Source organism: Camelina sativa, chromosome 15, assembly GCF_030686135.1.
Source record: "Camelina sativa cultivar CO46 ecotype springtype chromosome 15, ASM3068613v1".
Taxonomy (NCBI): domain Eukaryota; kingdom Viridiplantae; phylum Streptophyta; class Magnoliopsida; order Brassicales; family Brassicaceae; genus Camelina; species Camelina sativa.
The window spans coordinates 4,762,144-4,782,603 of record NC_141894.1 but is presented as its reverse complement, the minus strand read 5'-3'; the positions used below and the strand labels follow the sequence as shown (position 1 = coordinate 4,782,603).

At 37.2% G+C, this 20,460-nt stretch overlaps 4 protein-coding genes and 1 pseudogene across 17 annotated transcripts; 2 read left to right on the top strand and 3 right to left on the bottom strand.

Annotated features, from left to right (window-relative positions):
* Positions 1-3,518: 3,518 nt before the first annotated feature.
* Positions 3,519-6,072, top strand: LOC104745346 (uncharacterized). 13 transcript variants are annotated; one of them, XM_010466552.3, is made up of 9 exons: positions 3,519-3,815; positions 3,956-4,050; positions 4,236-4,411; positions 4,770-4,837; positions 4,934-5,035; positions 5,144-5,299; positions 5,423-5,527; positions 5,679-5,808; positions 5,888-6,072. In XM_010466552.3, the coding sequence occupies exons 2-9, from the start codon at positions 3,989-3,991 to the stop codon at positions 5,965-5,967; spliced, it is 879 nt and encodes a 292-aa protein (XP_010464854.1). In that variant the 5' UTR covers positions 3,519-3,815; positions 3,956-3,988; the 3' UTR covers positions 5,968-6,072. The 13 variants fall into 13 exon arrangements, 11 of the variants coding, with proteins under 11 accessions (XP_010464854.1, XP_087343872.1, XP_010464851.1 ...); XM_087487746.1 differs by having other exon boundaries at positions 3,572-3,811; XR_015581892.1 differs by having other exon boundaries at positions 3,683-3,815; positions 3,956-4,054; positions 5,205-5,299.
* On the bottom strand, positions 5,535-7,944 carry LOC104745348 (putative pentatricopeptide repeat-containing protein At3g11460, mitochondrial pseudogene; annotated as a pseudogene). Its single transcript, XR_015581889.1, has one exon. The product of XR_015581889.1 is annotated as a putative pentatricopeptide repeat-containing protein At3g11460, mitochondrial pseudogene (transcript).
* A 182-nt stretch (positions 7,945-8,126) lies between these two features.
* LOC104745345 (uncharacterized) lies at positions 8,127-11,155 on the top strand. The gene is made up of 2 exons (XM_010466546.3): positions 8,127-8,306; positions 8,948-11,155. Exon 2 carries the CDS (start codon positions 9,010-9,012, stop codon positions 10,942-10,944), a length of 1,935 nt encoding a protein of 644 aa, XP_010464848.1. The 5' UTR covers positions 8,127-8,306; positions 8,948-9,009; the 3' UTR covers positions 10,945-11,155.
* A 139-nt stretch (positions 11,156-11,294) lies between these two features.
* Positions 11,295-14,773, bottom strand: LOC104745344 (transcription factor MYB65). Its single transcript, XM_010466545.3, has 4 exons — positions 14,222-14,773; positions 12,910-13,345; positions 11,812-12,793; positions 11,295-11,725 (listed from the first exon to the last, which is right to left on the bottom strand). Exons 2-4 carry the CDS (start codon positions 13,276-13,278, stop codon positions 11,448-11,450), a joined length of 1,629 nt encoding a protein of 542 aa, XP_010464847.2. The 5' UTR covers positions 13,279-13,345; positions 14,222-14,773; the 3' UTR covers positions 11,295-11,447.
* Positions 14,774-18,125: 3,352 nt separating this feature from the next.
* LOC104745343 (glycerol-3-phosphate acyltransferase 5) lies at positions 18,126-20,460 on the bottom strand. The gene is made up of 2 exons (XM_010466543.3): positions 19,436-20,460; positions 18,126-19,315 (listed from the first exon to the last, which is right to left on the bottom strand). The coding sequence occupies exons 1-2, from the start codon at positions 20,021-20,023 to the stop codon at positions 18,395-18,397; spliced, it is 1,509 nt and encodes a 502-aa protein (XP_010464845.1). The 5' UTR covers positions 20,024-20,460; the 3' UTR covers positions 18,126-18,394.

Genomic DNA, 20,460 nt, shown 5'->3' with positions numbered 1-20,460 from the left:
GAAAATCATTAAATTTTCTATTTTGTCCTTTATTAATATATGATACAATTTTTTAATATCATTATCGTTGGTGTTCATGTTCTAATGAAAAAAAGGTCAAGAAACAAAATACGTTAACAGAAGAGAAAACCACTTGGGACTAAAAGATTCAAAATACTAGGATACGTTTTTCAGGTCAAACCATTATGAGTATTTAAAGTACATTAAAGACGGACAGTGCGTAGGTAATAAGTGTGAACAGAGTGTGTGCTGACGAAGATTCTTTTAATCAAATCGTGTGAAGATATCTATCAATCTCCATTTAGCAACATCAAAAAATCTTTTAAAATTATAGTGTAGCCACTGTTTATATAACTCAGATAACAACAAATATAAATGGTAATGCATTATGCATGTTTGTTTAAAATATATGGACGATGCTTTGTCCCGTATGGCCGTATGCAAATGGGTCCATATCACCATATGCCACATAAATCTTAAACGATGTTAACAACGAAAGTTCTCATTTAAATATATTTTCGTTTGTATAAAAAACTAATTTCTGCGGCCCTAAAATTGATGGTTCGTCACGTTTGTTTTGATTGCAAGCATAATGAAATCAATACGAACGAAAAAAGATTCTATTATAGTTTAGTCCATTTTTTTGAAGAGTGGACCAGAGATTCAAGTGGCGAATATTTGATTGCTGGTCATGGTCGGACATCAGCCAACGGGACGCAGTGGGTGATGCAAGCACACCTGTTCTTACTGATCAAGAAATCAAAACCGTATGATTTAATATTAGTCAAAGATTTGTCTGGACAACACGAAGAAATTGAGTTTTCCTACTAATCTGAAAATATGATTTTCAGTTTCTCACGTTTAGATATATTTCTTTCTATTTTTCTGTAGGATTAGTTGATCAATCCACATGCATTTTCCATGTATTTAAGAGACAAGAATATCAAACAGTACGAGAAAATTATGGAGAAATATGTTGTTTTTTTCACCTTCGATGACTGAATGGGACATTAGTGGGAACCACTGGCATATGATGGTGTCGTATAGAAGGTTTCTAAGAAATAAAAAGAAATGAAGAAAAAAACAAATCTATAATGCCTTCAAATTAATTTCCCTAACTGAAAAATAGAGACCGATTACAAAAATCTCTAGTCGTGGTTTAGTTTTATGATTGATGATCGATGCAGCATATATTGGTTTTCATCTTTAACGGTTTAATTAGAATCCTGATTTTGTCGTAAAACATATAGACTACATAGTACATAGCAAGAAAAATGATTCTCGATCGGTGAAATGTTTCTCCCAATCCAGCGAACCGAACTCGAACCAAAAGTGTATTTTTGGGTTAGTGCGGTTTGAGGAGAAGTTTGTTTTTCTCAACGAATCTATGAAAGTGACTGCTAGGGTTTCTTCTGCTAGTCTCAAATAATAAGTGTAAACAAAGTTTGTGCTGACGAAGATTCGTTTAATCAAACCGCGTGATATCTAATTAAGGTAATCTCCATCATTAGCAATATATATATTTTGTAGCTTGTGTTTATAAAACTCGAATTTTCTCTTCGGAAACGAATATTATAATCTTTGTAGCTTGTGTTTGTAATGCATGTATATGGTCTTAATTAATAATATACAGTGGGTGATATATGATATGCTTTGTCCCATATACGCCATAGTTCCAAACGTTCCCACGTAATTTTTAAATCATGAGGAAACTCGAAAATCTTTATATGAAACTAATCTTAATATATATAACGAATAATAAATTATATATTTTAAAAAGATTCCTAGGTTAGTAATTCGGAGCAAATTAAAACTGTTTACAAAGAGAAAAATAAAACTCAAGAAATCTAGTTTCAACTTTCATCTAAATATGTTCTAAACTTTTAGCAAAAGAAGATTTTACAGATAAATGAAATATCGGATAATTAATGAGAGAAAGTCTACTAATTAGACTAATCCAAACTCATATACTAGTCATATATGACTGATCATATTAAAGAAAATGATAAAAAGCGGGTCATCATGACTTAGCCAAATTTGCACAGTTCATCTCAAATACGTACGTAGCTAGTTTACTTGATCCAGCGCTCGAAAACAATTTCATTGTCGTTATCAACAGTAACATTTCCGAACAGAAGAGAGTGATAGACCATGTGAAATTGTGGATCACGTAAGTCTCATCTAAATAATATCTTTTCTTTCGTACTAACAGCTTCAAAAATTTTGGGCCGGGGCCAATTGTTGGTATACGTCACACCTAGCTATCAGTTTTAGAAAAAGATCAGCATGCATGGTGATGAATCAATACTTCCAAATTTCCTGGTACAAATTGGATTCTATTATAATAATTGGATGGGCTAGTCGCGACGTCCAACCGGCCAAACTTGGTTTTTATATTAGATAGATTAATAGATTTAATCTAAAATCAAAATAAATAACGTTGGCCAATCTTTATTCTCTTTACAGTACAGGAAGGGTCGATCTCCGGTACCTAACCATGGCTTGGCACGTAGTTAGTGATGAGTGATGAGAACATACCTGTTCTTACTTAGCTTGTTACTACTAAGCAAGTAGTAGTTTTCTTCTAAAAATTATAATAGTAGTGCCTTCCTCCTCTACTCGGCCGAAACACATGATTTCGATTCCTATACAGTTCCCTTTTTCGTAGGATTGGTTGATTCATTTATAAAAAGCAAATAGTATGGAGAAATGTAATATGCTGTCTGTGCTAATATTAATAATAGGGGGTTTTCTGTAAAAAAAAACTTTTCAAATCCTAAATTTTGTAGTTTTATCCTTATCTCCCAAAAATGTAGATTAATTATATATAATTAAAATATTATGCAATATAATCTTCATATCTTTTAAACGTTTATACGATCATATATGTTATACTTTTTTATAAAAAATTAATATAGACTTTGACTCATGATATTATATATTATTTTCAAAACAAAAAAGACATTCAAAAGTTTCAAATCCAACTAGTTTTCGGCGGCTTGAAATCAGCTCTCCTCGCCCGCGATCCTCTCCTTCTCCGTCTAATATTGTCGGTTTTACAGAGGAACAATGGAAACTTCTTCTCAACATATTCCATACGGGCAAAACTAGAGCTTCCGAAACTCCATTCAATTCTGAATAATTGGAAATCCCTAAGTTTTTTTGATCCGCAAAATCCGAACTAAAATTTTTTTGGCTCACTTGATCATTATTCACTGAGAGGCTAGAAATAGATTTTCTTTCGGCGGGTCTTTTTCACTCAAGATTGGGTCTCACTACCTGGTGTTCTGCCTGTGGCTTCAGGGGTTAATTCCGAAGTAAATCAATGGAAAAACTGGTTACGAAGTCATTATCAATACAATTTACCCCATATTGCAGGGGCTAGATTAGTAACCCAAAATTGGATATACGTCGGTTTAATAGTATAGATTTTATAAATTTGATCATGATAAAGACGTGTTATATTATATTTCTATTTTTAATTCATATGATTACTTTGCATTTTTTTAAAATGTAGTGTGCAAAGGATTTTGTTTATAAAAAACCTTAATAGTTTAATAAAATAATATCCATGAAACCGAAGTGGAACAAAATTACTTTCGGTTACTTCGGTTTGAAGTTAAGTAAGTAAAACCGTTCGATTTTAAATTTTTGGTTCGGTACGGTTTAAGTAAGTAAAACCGTTCGATTTAAATTTTTGGTTCGGTACGGTTTTGTTATATTTGGCACCCTTGGTTCGGTTAGGGCCTATTTCCTCCGTCACCTTCTCCGTTACCGGCGAGGTATCTCGCCGTCGATCACAAATTCAGTTGTTCGTAAGATTATTTATTGATTCTCCCAGTTTGGCTCGTCATCGATTTCGTTTCCTCATATATAATTTCCTTCTTCGTCCATTTGGTTCGATTCGTATAGCGAAGATTTTGGGATTCCTCAAGAAATAACTTTTTTTTTATAGGGAACTGATGAGAAGAAGTGTCATCTCTCGCAAATGCAGCGAAGCCTCTCAATGGATTTGCCTTCACTGCTTCCTCTGCAGCTTCCATCTCGGATGTAGGTATCTACCTCGTTGCGTATGTTTTAAGAGTCTTTTGTTATCCTTTTCATTTGATATATCAAGATTCTGATCAGTTCTTGCCATGAGTTCCAAATGTTCTGTGGACTTGTGCATAGTGTTCAGATGATTTTGTTGGTTATGGTCTTATGGACATTAATTGTGTGATTTCATTTTGATGTAGGGAGACTCATCTTTGGTATATTAGACCAGATGAAGTGAAATGTGCATCTCTTTTAAATCACTACTCTCAACTTCTGTCACCAACCGAGAAAGATAGAGTTTTTCAGATGCGAGGGGATGAGCTTAAGAAGAATGCTTTGCTTGCTCGCACCTTGGTTCGGACCACCATTGCTAGATGTATGTTACTTCTTTTGTAACCTTCCATCTATATGTTAATAATCATCAGCCATTATTGAAGCTTCTCATTAGGTTGTCTTTCTGGAAGATTTGATCATCTTAGTGACCTGAACCTGTTCTTTGATGTATATGATGCTATTTGTGTTAACTAGTCTCTCTCAAGTTTATGGCCTATAATAAAACTTAACTAGATACAACACTTATCTTCTAAAGATTTATTGAGTAATACTGCATTACCTGATTTTTTGAGCTTATCCTTTATACCACGGGGTGATTCCCTGCAGCTTGAAAGTTTCCGATAGAGAGTCTGAATTTTAACGAGTTTGCTGATAATTAACTGTAATGGTTTTATTACTAGATAAGACAAACAATGAGGTCAATCCTCGGTCCTTGATGTTCAAGAAGAATATCTATGGGAAGCCTGAGGTGAGAGAGACAGTTATTTAGGATTGTACTAGACTAACTCATAGTCTCTCGGCTTAAGGGAAAATATTCATTTTTGTTCTTGTTTATATTTCACAGGTAGATTGGCAGAATTATAACAACTGTAATAACCCACCATTGCATTTCAATATCTCCCACACAGATTCTTTAATTGCCTGTGGGGTGACTGTACATGTTCCGGTAAGTACTGTCTTAGTCAGGCAAAATGCATACAGTTTTGTCCAAAGTTAGTGGCGTCAATGGTTTCATGTTTTATGTTTGAGCAGTTACAGTTTACTACGACTGTAGGTTGGTATCGATGTTGAAAACAAGGAAAGGAAAATTAAACATGATGTCTTAGCATTTGCAGAAAGATTTTACTCTACTGATGAAGTGAAGTTTTTGTCAACTATACTGGACCCGGAAGTTCAACGAAAGGAATTTATTAAGTTATGGACTCTCAAGGTAGTTTCTACTAACAATATATATATATATATATATATATATATATATATATATATTGTATGTACAAGTGCCTGAAGTTGTTACTTCTCAAAAGTTAAAAACAGCTTGGATGATTCTGTCCAGGAGGCATATGTGAAAGCATTAGGAAAAGGCTTCTCTGCTGCACCTTTTAATACCTTCACAATCATGTCTAAGGCTGGAACAGATGGAGGCTACAATCTTTGCAAGGTTTGTGTTTATACTTTAATCAAACTCTGGAATTGAATCTGGTGTTTACAATCTTTGTGATGTACACTTTCTGAAAAATTCCCTTTGCAGTATTGTGTGTATAAACAGACAGTAGTAATAGAATTTTAAGATGCTTAATTGTTTTCTCTAGACATCTGAAATGACGGTCAGTTCACTGGAGAAGACAGAGAAGTGCTACGGAGAATGGAAGTTTGCCCTTTTGGAGTTGGCTGATTCTCATTATGCTGCAATCTGTACTGAAGATGATCAAGCTAGTGGAGGTGCAATTTCAATTAACATAGACACTGAAGAATCCGTTTATTCAGTGATTTCTTCATCACATCTTTCTCCTTTTTGCAGGTGCTCCTATGAGGGTGATTGTCCGAAGAACCATCCCGTTTGTAGAAGACGAATTTATATCTCAATCCAAACTTCTGTAGTTAAGTGCAGCCTTCGACTTTCAGATTTCTGTAATCATTTTGTTTTGAATACACCCTCTGTAGTAGTACAATCGAATAATCAAAGCTTTTAGATACCTTGGAAAATTACCAGTAATCCTTACACGAGCAGATCCCATCTTTGAAATAGTGGAACCGAGATGCATCTCTTACAACAAACTGACGATCTACAATCTTGCTAACCAGCTTGATGAACACATGACAATCTTCACACACCCTCAAATTCTTTATCACAAGAATTTCTGTGCCTGGATTACTGTTGAGAATCCCAAAAGCTATTGCTAACCTCTCGCTATGCTCACGGCTAGTGCTGGATACCTCTTCGCCTCTATCACAGTCCATGTTTCCCGCAAGCTCCATCACAGAAGTCTCTAACTCATCCAGCATTCTATGGACTTCCTCTGTTTGCTCATGACTTCTATCGCCAGCTAAAAACAAATGAACTCTTCCCTTGTGTTCCACGTAACTATACCCAGGCTTTTTCCTGAATGCTCTCTCTCTCATCATTACCCGAATTCTCCAGATTCCTTCTTGATTCTTTGAGTCTGAATATATATTTGACATCAATACATAGTAGCCAATGTTCATGGGTTCAAACTCAATCACCTTTGCAAAAGCTAACTCTGCCATATCCACATTCTTATAGATTTTACAGGCACCCAATAAGGCGCCCCAAACAGCACCGTCTGGTTCAACAGGCATTGAATTTATAAATTCCATGGCTTCATCTAGTCGACCAGCTCTTCCGAGTAGATCAACTACACAAGAGTAGTGTTCAAGACCAGGCTTCAGCTTATATTCTCTCTTCATCGCATCAAATAACTCCAAACCTTTGTCCGCTAGCCCTGAATGACTACAAGCAGATAAAACCATCACAAACACAGTCCCATCGGGTCTTACGCCTCTTCTTATCATATCATCTAAAAGCATAAGCCCAGTCTCTCCCATTCCATGCATCCCATAGCAACCTATCATGGCAGTCCACGAAACTAAGCTTTTCACAGGCATCATGTCGAAAACAGCACGTGCCTTTGCCAAGTTACCGCATCTAGCATACATACTAATCAATGCATTGCTTAGATACAAATTTGATCCAAAACCATTGGCTTCTACTAGCTTCCCTACTTCCTGACCAATCTTCTTAGCTCCAAGATGGGCACAAGAAGACAGAACACTAACCAATGTAACAGGATCAGGACAAACACCCGATGATTTCATCAGCTCATAAAGTTCAAGAACATCGTAAGCTAGCCCGTTCTGTGAATATCCAGAAATCACAGCATTCCAGGAAATCAAACCTTTCACAGGCAGTTCATCAAACAATCTCCTACCAGACTCTACCGACCCGCATTTCATGTACATCGTGATGAAACTATTCAAAACAGCTTCTTCAGAATCTGTTCCTCCTTTAACACATTGACCGTGAAGAGACCTCCCTAGCCAGAGGTAGTCAGGAGCAGAGCAAAGCGGGACAAGCCCGAGCAATGTAACTGAATCCACAGATACACCAGTTTCCTTCATTCTACGAAACATAAACACAGCATCAGAGACCTTCGAGTTTGCTCTGTACCCAGATATCAAAGCGTTGTAACAAACACCAAGCTGACTTGACTGAGGATTTTCGTCGAACACCTTGCGTGCATCTTCAACCAAACCGCATTTACAGTACATTGAGATCAGAGCAGTCAGCACAAAGGGCTCAGCCTCGCAACCTCCTCTGATAACATGCAAATGGAGCTGTTTACCGGAGACAGGAAGCGAAAGGGCAGCACATGACTTGAGAATGAAAGGGAAAGAGAACGCGTCGGGAGAAGAACCAGACCGGAGCATTGACCGGTAAAGAGAGACTGATTCAGCGAACAAGGACTGATACGCTAGCTCTCTCAGACGTACGTTCCATGACGTCGAAGCTACCGCAGCGACGGCGGAGTTCCGTACAAGGCTTGTAACGACGTTCATGGGTCCTCTCCGGTGAGTATGACTCGTTTGGTTAAACGAATAATACTATCCTATATGAGAGTGAGGCCCAGTAGTATGGGCCTGGCCCAAACTACTTGAGAATATATGTTAGGTGCATCTCCAAAATTTTGGGGGAATAGAGTTATACGAACAACCAAACAAGGTAATAATCTGATAGACCATTTCTTCTCTTCTTCTTCTCTAAATAACTTTCTCCATCTGCAAATCGTTGCCGCCGCTATTTTCCTCATAAACCAGATTGAACTTCTTCATCTTTCTCTACCAGCGTAGGTTGGAGGAGGCTCACGCTGGTTGAAACTCGCCGGTGCAACTTCCGACCCACGGATCCGAGTGAGTTTCTGGTAAGAAAAGCATCACTGTGTTGTATTAGTGGTGGTTTCTGAGTGGTTTCGAATGTTATCAAATAAATTCTTGAAATTTCTTATGATATGAATAGATCATCTTTTGTTTGTGCATAAAGGGGAGGAGGGTAAACTGATTGTAGAAAAAAATCTATTTTTTTTTTGTTTGATATGTGATGCAAATTATGGTATTGAGTGATAAGTAACCTTAGGATTAGGATTGATTTCTAAGGTTTTTAAGAGATGGATTGGTTTGTCATGTTCATCTTTTATGGAGTTGTTTTTAGTGGCTTCAGTCATGTTTTGTGATAACAATGTCTTTCAAAACCAATTAGGCTTTGTGGATTCTCTGGTTCTTATGTTGATGTTCTCTCGGTTTGTTTGTTTGTTTGTTAGTGCTTATTCTATAACTAGCTAGTCGAGGATTAGGTGTCTGTATTGTTGACTCAATGAATTTGGAATCTTTTTGGGATTTTAATTTGAGGTCTGGTTAGTACATCTCTATTCAAATCATAGGTTTTGCTACTAGATAAGTTTAGCTTTGCCTATTACTTTTGATAGTAGGTTAATATATGTAGATGAATATTGATCTGTTTCAATTGCTAACCAAGTTCACAATATTTCTGTAATCTTTTGGACAGAAATCAGCGTGGATACTCACTTGGGAGTAAGGTGATTTGCAGCTTCTGTACATTTTTTCATCATGCCGAGCCGGAGAAGTGACTCTGCCATTAAGCTAATTACATACTCTGAGGAACTTGTGGATGGAAAACCGTTCTATGCTTTTTCCAATTGTCTTCCTGTGAAGGCTTTAAACCGTGAACCTGCTGGTCATGCCTTCCATTCTGCTGCTCTTAAACTGCATGGTTGTGCTGAGGAACCCACTGACAATGAAGATGGTGATAAGAAAGTGGGAGATGATAAAGAGAAGGAGTATGTTCCTTCATTCAACTCATATGCCAACAAAGGAAAGAAGAAGTCTGGTACCCAGCAACAAGACCACTATGCATTGTTGGGTTTGAGCAATTTAAGATATCTTGCGACTGAAGATCAGATTAGGAAAAGCTATCGTGAAGCTGCTCTGAAGCATCATCCTGATAAACTCGCTACTCTCCTTCTGTTAGAGGAGACAGAAGAAGCCAAGGAAGCCAAGAAAGATGAGATAGAATCTCGCTTCAAAGCGATTCAAGAAGCGTATGAGGTGTTGATGGACTCAACAAGGAGAAGAATTTTTGACTCCACTGATGAGTTTGATGACGAGGTCCCATCGGATTGTTTGCCGCAAGACTTTTTCAAGGTGTTTGGTCCAGCTTTCAAGAGAAATGCTAGGTGGTCAGTGAATCAGCGTATTCCAGATCTGGGAGATGAAAGCACACCACTTAAAGATGTTGATAAGTTCTACAACTTTTGGTACGCTTTCAAGAGTTGGAGGGAGTTTCCTGATGAAGAGGAGCATGATCTTGAACAAGCAGATTCTCGTGAAGAACGGAGGTGGATGGAGAAGGAGAATGCCAAAAAAACTGTGAAGGCTAGGAAGGAAGAGCATGCTCGAATCCGGACTCTTGTTGACAATGCGTATCGAAAAGACCCGAGAATTGTGAAAAGAAAAGAGGAAGAAAAGGCTGAGAAGCAACAGAAAAAAGATGCAAAGCTTCTGGCTAAGAAGAAGCAGGAAGAGGACGCTGCAATTGCTGCTGAAGAAGAGAAAAGGCGAAAAGAAGAAGAAGAGAAGCGAGCTGCAGAATCTGCACAACAACAAAAGAAAAATAAGGAAAGAGAGAAGAAGCTCTTACGCAAAGAACGGAATCGTCTTAGAGCTCTCTCAGCTCCTCTCGTGGCTCAGCGTCTGCTTGACATTTCCGAGGAAGATATAGAGAATCTATGCATGTCACTTAACACTGAGCAGTTGCAGAATCTATGTGATAAAATGGGAAACAAAACAGGACTAGAGTTGGCAAAGGTGATCAAAGATGGATGCGATACTAGTAGAAACGACGAAGCTGAATCTAAAGAAAAAGAAAGTAAGAAGAGCAACGGTGGCACAGAGCCTACAACCCGAGTGTCTCAGTTAGATAGTAGTACTGTGAAGAAACAACCATGGAGCAAGGAAGAGATTGATATGCTGAGAAAAGGAATGGTAAAATATCCAAAGGGGACATCTCGAAGATGGGAAGTTGTTTCAGAGTACATCGGCACAGGAAGATCCGTAGAGGAGATTCTGAAAGCAACTAAAACAGTTCTTCTACAAAAACCAGATTCTGCTAAAGCATTCGATTCATTCCTCGAGAAGAGGAAACCCTCTGCTTCAATCGCATCCCCTCTCTCCACAAGAGAAGAGCTCGGAGAATCTCTACCTACGGCGACGACCACAACAAAGGCAAGCCCTTCTAAAGAGACTGTTGTGGCTAGCAGTCAGAGCTCAGACAACAATGATGAAGCAGGTGGAAGTTCAGACACAGATGGTTGGTCAACTGTGCAAGAAAGAGCTTTGGTTCAAGCTTTGAAGACATTCCCAAAAGAGACAAGCCAAAGATGGGAGAGAGTAGCTGCAGCTGTTCCTGGGAAAACGATGATTCAATGCAAGAAGAAGTTCGCAGAGCTTAAAGAAATCATTAGAAACAAGAAAACGGGAGTGTAAGTTTAAAAAATCTTTTCGGAGTCCCAATGAGAATTTTGGGTTTTAATCCTCTTGGGGCACCGTCACTTTGCGAGAAGCAAGACCTAAAAAACACTTTTTATTATTTGTAATGATTCATTTCCCTTTGATGTCGCTATATATATTGAGAATGCTTGAGCCACTACTATCTTATTATATATTTTTGACATAATCTTATTTATTGTTTTGGTAACATCTGGCATAAATATCCCATATATGTCATTTGGTATTAGTAGCTGTGTCTGGATTATATGATTACGATTTGCTATTTAGATCTAAACAAAACCAATCGAGCAAAGTACTGTATAAGGGAGTGAACAGGAAGCAAGAAATTGGGTAAATTGCCTTTCAAGCATTAGAGAAAATCCAAACTTTTACGACGTCCATAAAATCTTCTCTCACGTATAACAAACCGCAAGTCCTGAGTCATGTAAGCCAGTGAATGAAAATACAGAAAGATTCAAATTGTGATATGGTTCGTTTAGTTACAGCGACCAAACAGGAGGCATATTAGTCCATCCACAAGACCTGACACCTCCTCGTGGTGCTTGACCAGAAGATGACCCAACAGTCACGTAACTGTTCCCAATGTCGTCACCACCAAGAAGAAGCGCAAGCGCATCGCTCATGCTGCTTGTGTCTCTAACAATCCCATAACATCCTTGGTCAAGCCAGCTCGATGCAAGTAAAACATCAGGCCGTGTCATGTCAACTCTCTTTGGTTCCCAAACCTGATCCAACTCTTCTGTCTTTACAAAGTTCCCTGCAAAAGTGTCAAGTATGGACACCAATCAATATGGAAAACAATTAGTTTAGATACCAATCATCGAGTAACTTTGATCGACTCACCTGCAGTAAGTTGCGTGGGAATTGAAATCTCGGAGCGAGCCAAATTCTTTTGGGAATCTTCCAACTCCCCTGATTTGATCTGGCTACGTGGTATATTCTGAGTAGCATCGGTTGTACAAGTAGTTGAACAGAAACTCTTCTCAGGTGATGATGACAACAAACTGTGCTTTGCACTAGTTTTGATCTTGGCCTCATGAAGTAACATATCTAGTAGGCCGGTGTCGCATGAAGAGAAACAATCTGACTCCTCTATCTGCGATGGAGGTGGAGATTGAATATAGGCATCAACAGAATCAAGGAGATCTGAATGTGGAGGTGACGGTGTCGTTTTCCACTGATCAAATGCACTAGTTTCTGAATATTGGAATGAAGGGAGCTCCAGCTTCACTGCCCCAAACGAGGGCTTAGAAGTAGGAAGCATGCCATCCGTAAGGGTATGGCTATCTAGAATCATCATCATATCAGATGAATGTTGGTTTCCGTAAGGAGGATGATCAACATAACAAGGTGAGATACTGCAAGATCTGGGATTCTTTTGTGAAGCAGTATTCTGAAAGTATTCTGGGGATTGAACTTCATGCTTTATGTTACTGCTGCACATGGGAAACCGAGATCCAGATTCCCAGACTTGCTTTGGGGAAGGCAATATCGGTGGCATGTAGCTTTCGTACCAGGAAGAACTTGCGCCAGTTCCTAGCATGTTGCATGCAACCAAATCTGATATGTCAGAAGCGGCAGGTAATAAGCTAGCAGCAAAACTTAGATCATCAAATAAGAGATTCGCTTTGGAATTCCCGAACTGCAAGAAATCTTGACGTCTTCTTCTATCTACTCTTATGATATTACTCTTTGTATCCTCTTCACTCCACTGGAGATCTTCAACATGGATTTCAGGAGGGTACAGTGGTAAGCCTGCTCGTTGTCGCCTCTTGATACGAGTGTTCCAATAATTCTTTATCTCATTATCAGTTCGACCAGGCAACTGATAAACAAGAAGAGAAATTATACCAGGAGATTAGTCTTTAGGCAACACAGGAAAGATCAATCTATGAAAATGGACCATTATCAGATAGCTTCCACAGTTACAAGACTACTTACATGTTCAGCCATCTGCGCCCATTTATTTCCCAATTTGGCGTGCAGTTCAACAATGAGCTGTTCTTCATCTTCGCTAAATGCTCCTTTCTTCAAGTTTGGCCTCAGATGATTAGCCCATCTCAGACGACAGCTTTTACCACAACGGGCCAGGCTAGTGTGTTTCTGAACAGCATTCCAGTTACCCTCGCCGTGCTTCTTCACATAATCAATCAAAATCCCGTCTTCAGTTGAGGTCCATGGTCCTTTCTTCAGGGCACCTCCTCTCCCTCTACTTCTGTAGCCGTTGCTGACACTATCAGCAGCTGAAGATTCGTTATAGATGCTGGAGTGCATACCATCATCACTCTCAACCGTAGTCAAGTAACTCATCTCTTTCTATTTATATCAAGACAACCCCCACAACTTGAATAAACAATTTAGACATCAAAGCTCCCACCTGAACCAGTTTAGAGAAATAAGACAAACCCTTTAATATTCCAGCCAGCAGCCATTCATGTACATATCAACAAAAAAACGAAATGATAGACTTCCAAACGAGGAGAAAACTGAAAACAAACAGTTAAAATAATAAGTCTAGTAGAACGCACAAGATTTCTTATCTACCACTGAGATACTACTAGGCAACAACTAAAAAATCCATTGATGAAAATTCTACAGAACACACTACTAACATCATTAGATATGCATTTTCGATTTGTCACAACAAAAATAGCAAGTTCATCAAAGTAGGTTTTGGATTTCACAGCTAAACCATGCCTTGGAGTTATTATATACATCGTTTCTCACTGGATACTAACACAAAAGGCACTGACACTTTGAAATGACATCTGTATCAAATTCTAAGGCCAAAAAAAAAAACAAATCCACAATCTCAAGATTTTGAATCCCACTTCCAAAAGTAAAACTCAATATTCAAAATCATTCAGGAATTTATGATTAAACAAGTGAATCCCTCTCTATTTACAAGAATCGAAAAAGCAACATATACACACAAACCCTAGCTGAGGTAAAAAAAGGTAAACTCTATGTTCAGCATCTAGCAACCTGAATCAGTAAACTCGCAAAGGCTGAGATCTACAACATTACGACGAAATCGGAGCTCGAGTTGAGCTGAAGATACAGATTTGAAACAAACAAAACTATCCGATTCGGTATTGGAAAATTACAATCGAACAAAAAATTAGCTCAAAAATTCAAACTCAACACTGATCAGAAGACAACGAATTGAAGATCAGAGATCCGCGCAAATGGATTCAAAGACCTACCTACTAATAACGGAAGAACAATCTAGAAGAAGAAGAAGAAACATTACCAGGAGAGAGACGACGACGCGGGAAAGCTCGAGAGAGAGAGAGAGAACGATGAAGAGTGAAAGAGATTCAAAGTACGAAAGCTAAAAGATTCATCAAAGCTCTCTCTGGTTCTGCTGCTCAAACATTAGTGGCAAAGAAAGAGATGCAATTTTTGGAAAAATTATTTATTTTTATTTTATTAAACAAAAAAATAACTCTCCTACTTATTTATTGTTTTTTTTACCTTTTCTTTGCGGGAGATAAATAAATTATATACTGATAAATAATTATGTACGTATATTTGTGCCACCAAATTAGAAGGAAAAAAATATAGCAAACAAATCCAATATCTTTTTTTATCGTCAAAGAATCCGATATCTTTATTATTGTAAATTTTAGATTATTTAGAATGATATATAATCATAGTAATATATTTTACGAAATGTGTTATTGAAAAGTATATATATTGATAATGTTGTTGGATATATATAAAATCGTATACGTCTTTGATAAAAAGGAACCCAAACCGAACATAAATTGCAATCTATATATATACTTTCATTTAATGATATATGTTATAAATGAACTTATTGACGTATGTTATAAATTGCAAATCTAGTTATACGTTAAGAGATTTACAATGAGAGTCCCAGTCCGCGCCGCAACTCATATTAGTGCATGCATCGTCATTCATTCATTCTTTTGACAACAAAAAATAACTTATGTGATGACACACTGACTCTCTCTCTAATCAGATTTGCCCTCATCGATTTAATATGCAAAGCTTATTTAATACTACTGTTTTAAAGAAGCCAAACGACGAATCATGCCACTGATCGATCGATGACTTCAATAATAGATATTTCTATTTTCACGTAAAATGAATATATGTTATTTGGTAAACAAGATAATAAAATCCAACCATAGCTTTTCTTTTTTTTTTGCCCCTCTGGTCTTAATTAGTTGCAAGAAAGAGCGTGTGGACCTCGTGATTTTGAATAGCTCACGTATATTTTGTGGCCTGAATTTTGGTGTATATAATATATATAGTATATATTTGTGTGTGAAGATAACTAGAGGCCTGACGCAAGCTTGACAAGAGAAGAAACAAACAATATATAAAGAGAAAGCTGATAAATTAAAATGCCAATGTAGACATATATAACACCAAACCCACAAAAGATGATTGCTCTGGCTTTTTGGGTTTATATATTTCGAGAGACTCTAGAAATAATAGACCCACTCTACTAACAAGTGGTATCTTTCAAGGATGCCGAATATGAAAATCAATCTAATTTAATTCTATACTAACAACAATTGGAATACAAAATAATAGGGTATTTTTTACAAAACCATAAAGTGTGTGAAAGAGAAGGGATGGAGGGAATAATATAGAAATAGGGAAAGCAGTGGGGAACTCTTGTAAAACGTACGAGGAACGTAAGAGGATCAGTTTCCACTTCTCCGTGTCTCACGCTTGTCTCTTTTTCTATTTTGTTTCTCACATTTTATTTGATCTTAATTAAGATTCGCTAACTAGTGAAATAGTTGAAAATTAAAGTTGATTTGATCTGGTAAATTACGATTATTGGTTGATCGCGGAACAAGTGATAAAACCACTGGGACAATATTCTTTTGCAGGCTAACAAGTAAAAAAATACTTACGGATTATGGTAACAATGATTGAATATTGTTTGTTTGTGACAAATTTAGTTTCTGTAATAGTGCTAGTATAATAAAGATATTTCCTTGTGTTGTACCAACGACTACCTGAGATCTTAATTAACCTACATTTGATTTAATTATACGCAAATTAAAATATACTATAATATTGTGCACATTATTGGAGAAAGCACCAAATAGGCTCTCCTAGCTAGCTCTATCGCTTTATCCTTTATACAAGTCTATCTCTCTCTAGATTGAGGATTGAGATTAATTAGGGTTTGATGTTTCCAACAAAATGGTGCCGTCTTGAGTCTTGAAAAGATCCAAGACAAAACCACAGATCCATACGTCCTATCATCAAACAGCTACTGTTCGCTGTTGGAGCATCATCAAGATTCACAAATCATCAAGTATTATATATGTACATTCGTGATTCGTATGTATGAACCTATCCATGACAAGATTTTTGATGTATGTATGAGAATCTTGATGATGCTGCAGCTGCAATCAGTGGCTTATACCTATAAACAGGTATGTTCCGATGATTAAAAGTATTTTGTAGCTTTTTGTTTTTGTATGAATCCACAGATCGGATCAGAAGAGGAGGTATTTCTTGAATTTAGCTCGAGAACTTTTTGGTATGTTCATTTTATCTGTTTCTTGATGAGTTCTTGCCAGATATTTTGAATCTCTCAAAATGATCTTACAGTTGTTTTCCATAAATTCCTTAATCTTCTGCTTAATTTATATAGATATTAACATATTTATCTATATATATATTTCTTTCAGCTTTCTTCCTAGTTATAATATTTGCATCTTTGGATGATGAATCTAATGTATATCTTTTTGAAGTAAATTTAACGATATAGGCATATATACTTCTTAATTCTTTCTAAGTCTTATGCATTCTTGCTGCTGTTTTGTCCAGATCTACGAACATGTTTTTTTCTTTCAAATTCTAAATATAAAGATGAATTTATAAATCTTTTTTTTTTTTTGACAAACAGGTGAATTTATAAATCATCTTTCCAATATATACACTTTCCAGTTTCCAGTTGTAGCTCCACGGCGGATCACACACCCGCCAATCCCTCAATAGGCTCTAAATGGTCAAGTTAATGGTATTACAGAATACAGAACGTAATTTCACAGATGAATGTTCGACAACTTTTTCTTGTAATCAAAGTTTTTTTAAACTAAAACTTCAACAGAAGTATATATATATGGTGGACGTACGTCTTTTAGTGGAAATAGGCAGACGAGTTGTCGAGCATTCATCCCTGTAAAATTAAGTTCGGGACATTCATCTTTTAAATGGAAACTTTTAACTTTGCATTCGTAACTATATAATGGTTGTGGTTCTTGATGTCAAACGAATCTCACACAAATATTGTATATATTCCAAAACCTGCAAAATAAGCTTTAAAGGTTCGGTGTATTGGAAGCTGTTTCCATTTACCGCTTCTGTAAATTCTACGTTTGAAATTCATTCTTATCATTTATTTTACTCTGTTAGGATCTCTTAAGTAAAAATGCTATACAATTTTACAGCATTTTAGCTGAAGTTATTAAAAATACGTACTCTTGTATATAAATCTCATAATAAAATACATAAATCAAAGATCGATTCCTGTTAAATAAAAGCGCCTAGATAATGTTAAAATCATTTAGAGATTTGCCAAAAAAAAAAAAAAAAAACCATATATATATATAGAAATAATTTTACCACTAGTAACTTACCAGGAAAACACACTCGGAACTTCTATGTTGACTACTCTATTACGTTAATGGACGATTTTGTCACAAAAGAAAAGAAAAAAGAAAGTAAAAAACAAAAACGTTTATGAACGATGACGTGGAACTGAAAGTAGGCCAGCTGTAACGGGAAGTGTTCACGTGGCAACGAAAGTCTTCTGGTCAACGAGTTTGTCTATTTCTAATCTGCCCACCAAATTCTTCCAAAATGTTTGGCTACTACTAACTTAACAAATTCACACAACTTCATTTGGAGATTTCAATTTAGAAACTGAATTTTTAGTTTATCAATTAATCTTATCGGATATGGTGTGAACGAGTTATTGGCTACTATTGGGTTGATATTTGAATATTACTAAAAGTTAAAAACTAAAAACCAAAAAAAAGAAAGCACTATATATATGTACAGTTCATTATATATATGGTTGCAACATCAAAGAGAAAGACAAAATATTCTTGAAACAAATGAATTGTTGGAAAAAAAATCAACAAACAATTCATAAATGACTAACCAAACTATATATATTTTATTCCATCAACAACTGTTAAGAGGAATTACATATCTGAAAAAAGAATAACATTTAAACAAGATCAACACAACACTTATATATTAATTTAACCATATTAAAAAAAATCAACCCTTACTTTTTATATCACAAGCAAAACTTAAACCAAGTGAAAGAAATTGCAAACAAACAGGTTTGAAACTACTAATCTAATCAGTTAAAACAAAGATGAAATCACCAGAGTGTGATCGGTGATTCGAGTTATCTTCAGTGGAGAAAAGGCTCGAAAGTGCTCACCACCTTCTTCAATTGGTCAAACAACGACAAATTTGACACCGTTCCATCGTTTCCAGCGAGAACCCTATACTTATCTTTCCTTGTGAAGTTAGTGCACTCGAACCCTAACGTAGCCGCCAAGATTCTCTGAACATAGTTCGCCACATCATGGGGGCTCTTCCCGGACGAACACGTTGCCTCAACCGGAAGCTGGTTCAAAAACGTAACCTCGTAAACCGGTCTCGGGTTCATGAAGAAGAAAATCGGGTCTAAACCTTTCCAGCCTCTCGCCGTGGTCGCGTGGAAGAATCCAACTCTATAGTTCATCGCGACGGGAACAATCCTATCCGTTAACTCAGCGAAAAGCGCACTAAATCTTAGCAGAAACGGTTCACGACAAGTGGTTCCCTCAGGACAAACCACTAGATCTCCTTTAGACAGTTGTTGTTTGATCTTCGCAGCGTCTACGTCTCTGATTCTTGTCAACCTAACGGTTGGAATGGGAGATAAGATCTCGGATAACCGCGAGATTGAGTAAGTAACGGCGGGGATGCTGCGTCCGAGCACGTAAGATAATACCACCGGGTCCATTAGGGTTCTATGAGTACACACAAAGAGCACGCCGGATTTTCCAGCCGCCGGTGGCTGAGGAGGCTTGCCTTTGACGATGATATGGCCGCCGAATACCTGAGAGACGTAAGGTGTAGCCCACAATGGGAGGATGGCTCCAAGAGTTATCCTGATGGCAGCTAGAATGATTCCGAATGGGATCCAAAGGAGGATAAGGAGAGCGGTGGCTGGCGTTGGCCGCTTCACTAGGCGTCCGTCGTGAAATATCACCGGGAGTGGACGTAGCTGAAGTTGTTCGTTGCCGTGGTTGTAGTTCTCCGGAATGGGTGCATGAATATGCTCCTATATAAAAAGACAAATATCTTTGAGAATGATAAAATAAAGTTGTTGAATTTTTTTGCTTATAAGTGTAACAAATTAGATTTACTATTTTAGTAATCAGCTCATGCAATTAGACGTTACCTCACATAACGATAAGAAAGTTGTAGAAGCGGTCACAGCAGGTCTTCCAAGACCTAGTTGAGGCCTCCGATCAACAAACAAATTAGCGACACGGTTCAGAAAAGACTGATCGACCTCGGTTTCACGTATCAAACCGGTAACAAAACCGAACCGGTTCACGATCAGCTCCGTACCTATGACCTCATCGGCTCTAAGATGCTCCTTGGCAAACCTCTCCACCATAACTCTAGGCATTCTCGTCACCACGACCCTCTTATTACACGAGCTGAAAACCTTCCACGTGTCCATACTTACGTCATCCATGTAGAACTTTGGAAGGACGGCTCTAGCCACCGATTCGATCTCCGGTTCACGTAAGCCAACCGTAGCTACAAAAATCATGAGCTTGAGAGCGGCGTTTCTGTAGCTGAAAACGTCAAGGACTGTGATTACGGGCCAGAGAAACAGCAAGATTGCAAAACGAATTAGACCAGATGCTTCGAACGCTACGAGCATGAAGTAAGAGAATGAATCTGCGTTCTTCAGTATTGTCCCTTCAAACTCTGACACGACTGAACACGGTGTAGTTCCATCTTGCTCCATCACCATTTCTTTATCGAATATTAGTTTTGACTCGATTGGATTGGGGATGAAAGAAAAAATGGATTATAACGTTTTATGTTATAAGGGTTTGGATTGACTAGTGTATCTAATACAATGGGGAAATTGGCAGTTTATCAATATTGCACCTACCGTATTTGTATACATGATTTTTTAAAGTTGAAATATGTCATTGATGAGTCAATATATTATACATAGATATGTGAAGGAAAAAAGTTTATATATGCACGTCACGTGTTTTTCTTCTTCTTCATCTGATGTAACAGTAGTACACGTAAAGTATAACAAAGAAATTCATGGTTTGAAACTCAACAGTTTTGTCCGAATGTTTGGCGGGATGCACCAAAATTAGGCAATCTTTATTATGTGCAACACTATATATATGGATTTAATTAGGTTACTGACCTTATTATGCCATGGTTTAT

Coding starts and splice junctions, on each gene's coding strand:
- LOC104745343 (XM_010466543.3), bottom strand. CDS start 20,023: ATGGTGATGGAGCAAGATGGAACTACACCGTGTTCAGTCGTGTCAGAG. Junction 19,316..19,435: donor CTTTCTTATCGTTATGTGAG/GTAACGTCTAAT, acceptor CTTTTTATATAG/GAGCATATTCATGCACCCAT.
- LOC104745344 (XM_010466545.3), bottom strand. CDS start 13,278: ATGAGTTACTTGACTACGGTTGAGAGTGATGATGGTATGCACTCCAGC. Junction 12,794..12,909: donor GGGCGCAGATGGCTGAACAT/GTAAGTAGTCTT, acceptor CTTGTTTATCAG/TTGCCTGGTCGAACTGATAA. Junction 11,726..11,811: donor TCCCACGCAACTTACTGCAG/GTGAGTCGATCA, acceptor ACACTTTTGCAG/GGAACTTTGTAAAGACAGAA.
- LOC104745346 (XM_010466547.2), top strand. CDS start 3,963: ATGAGAAGAAGTGTCATCTCTCGCAAATGCAGCGAAGCCTCTCAATGG. Junction 4,412..4,769: donor TCGGACCACCATTGCTAGAT/GTATGTTACTTC, acceptor TTTTATTACTAG/ATAAGACAAACAATGAGGTC. Junction 5,528..5,678: donor GAGGCTACAATCTTTGCAAG/GTTTGTGTTTAT, acceptor TGTTTTCTCTAG/ACATCTGAAATGACGGTCAG.
- LOC104745345 (XM_010466546.3), top strand. CDS start 9,010: ATGCCGAGCCGGAGAAGTGACTCTGCCATTAAGCTAATTACATACTCT.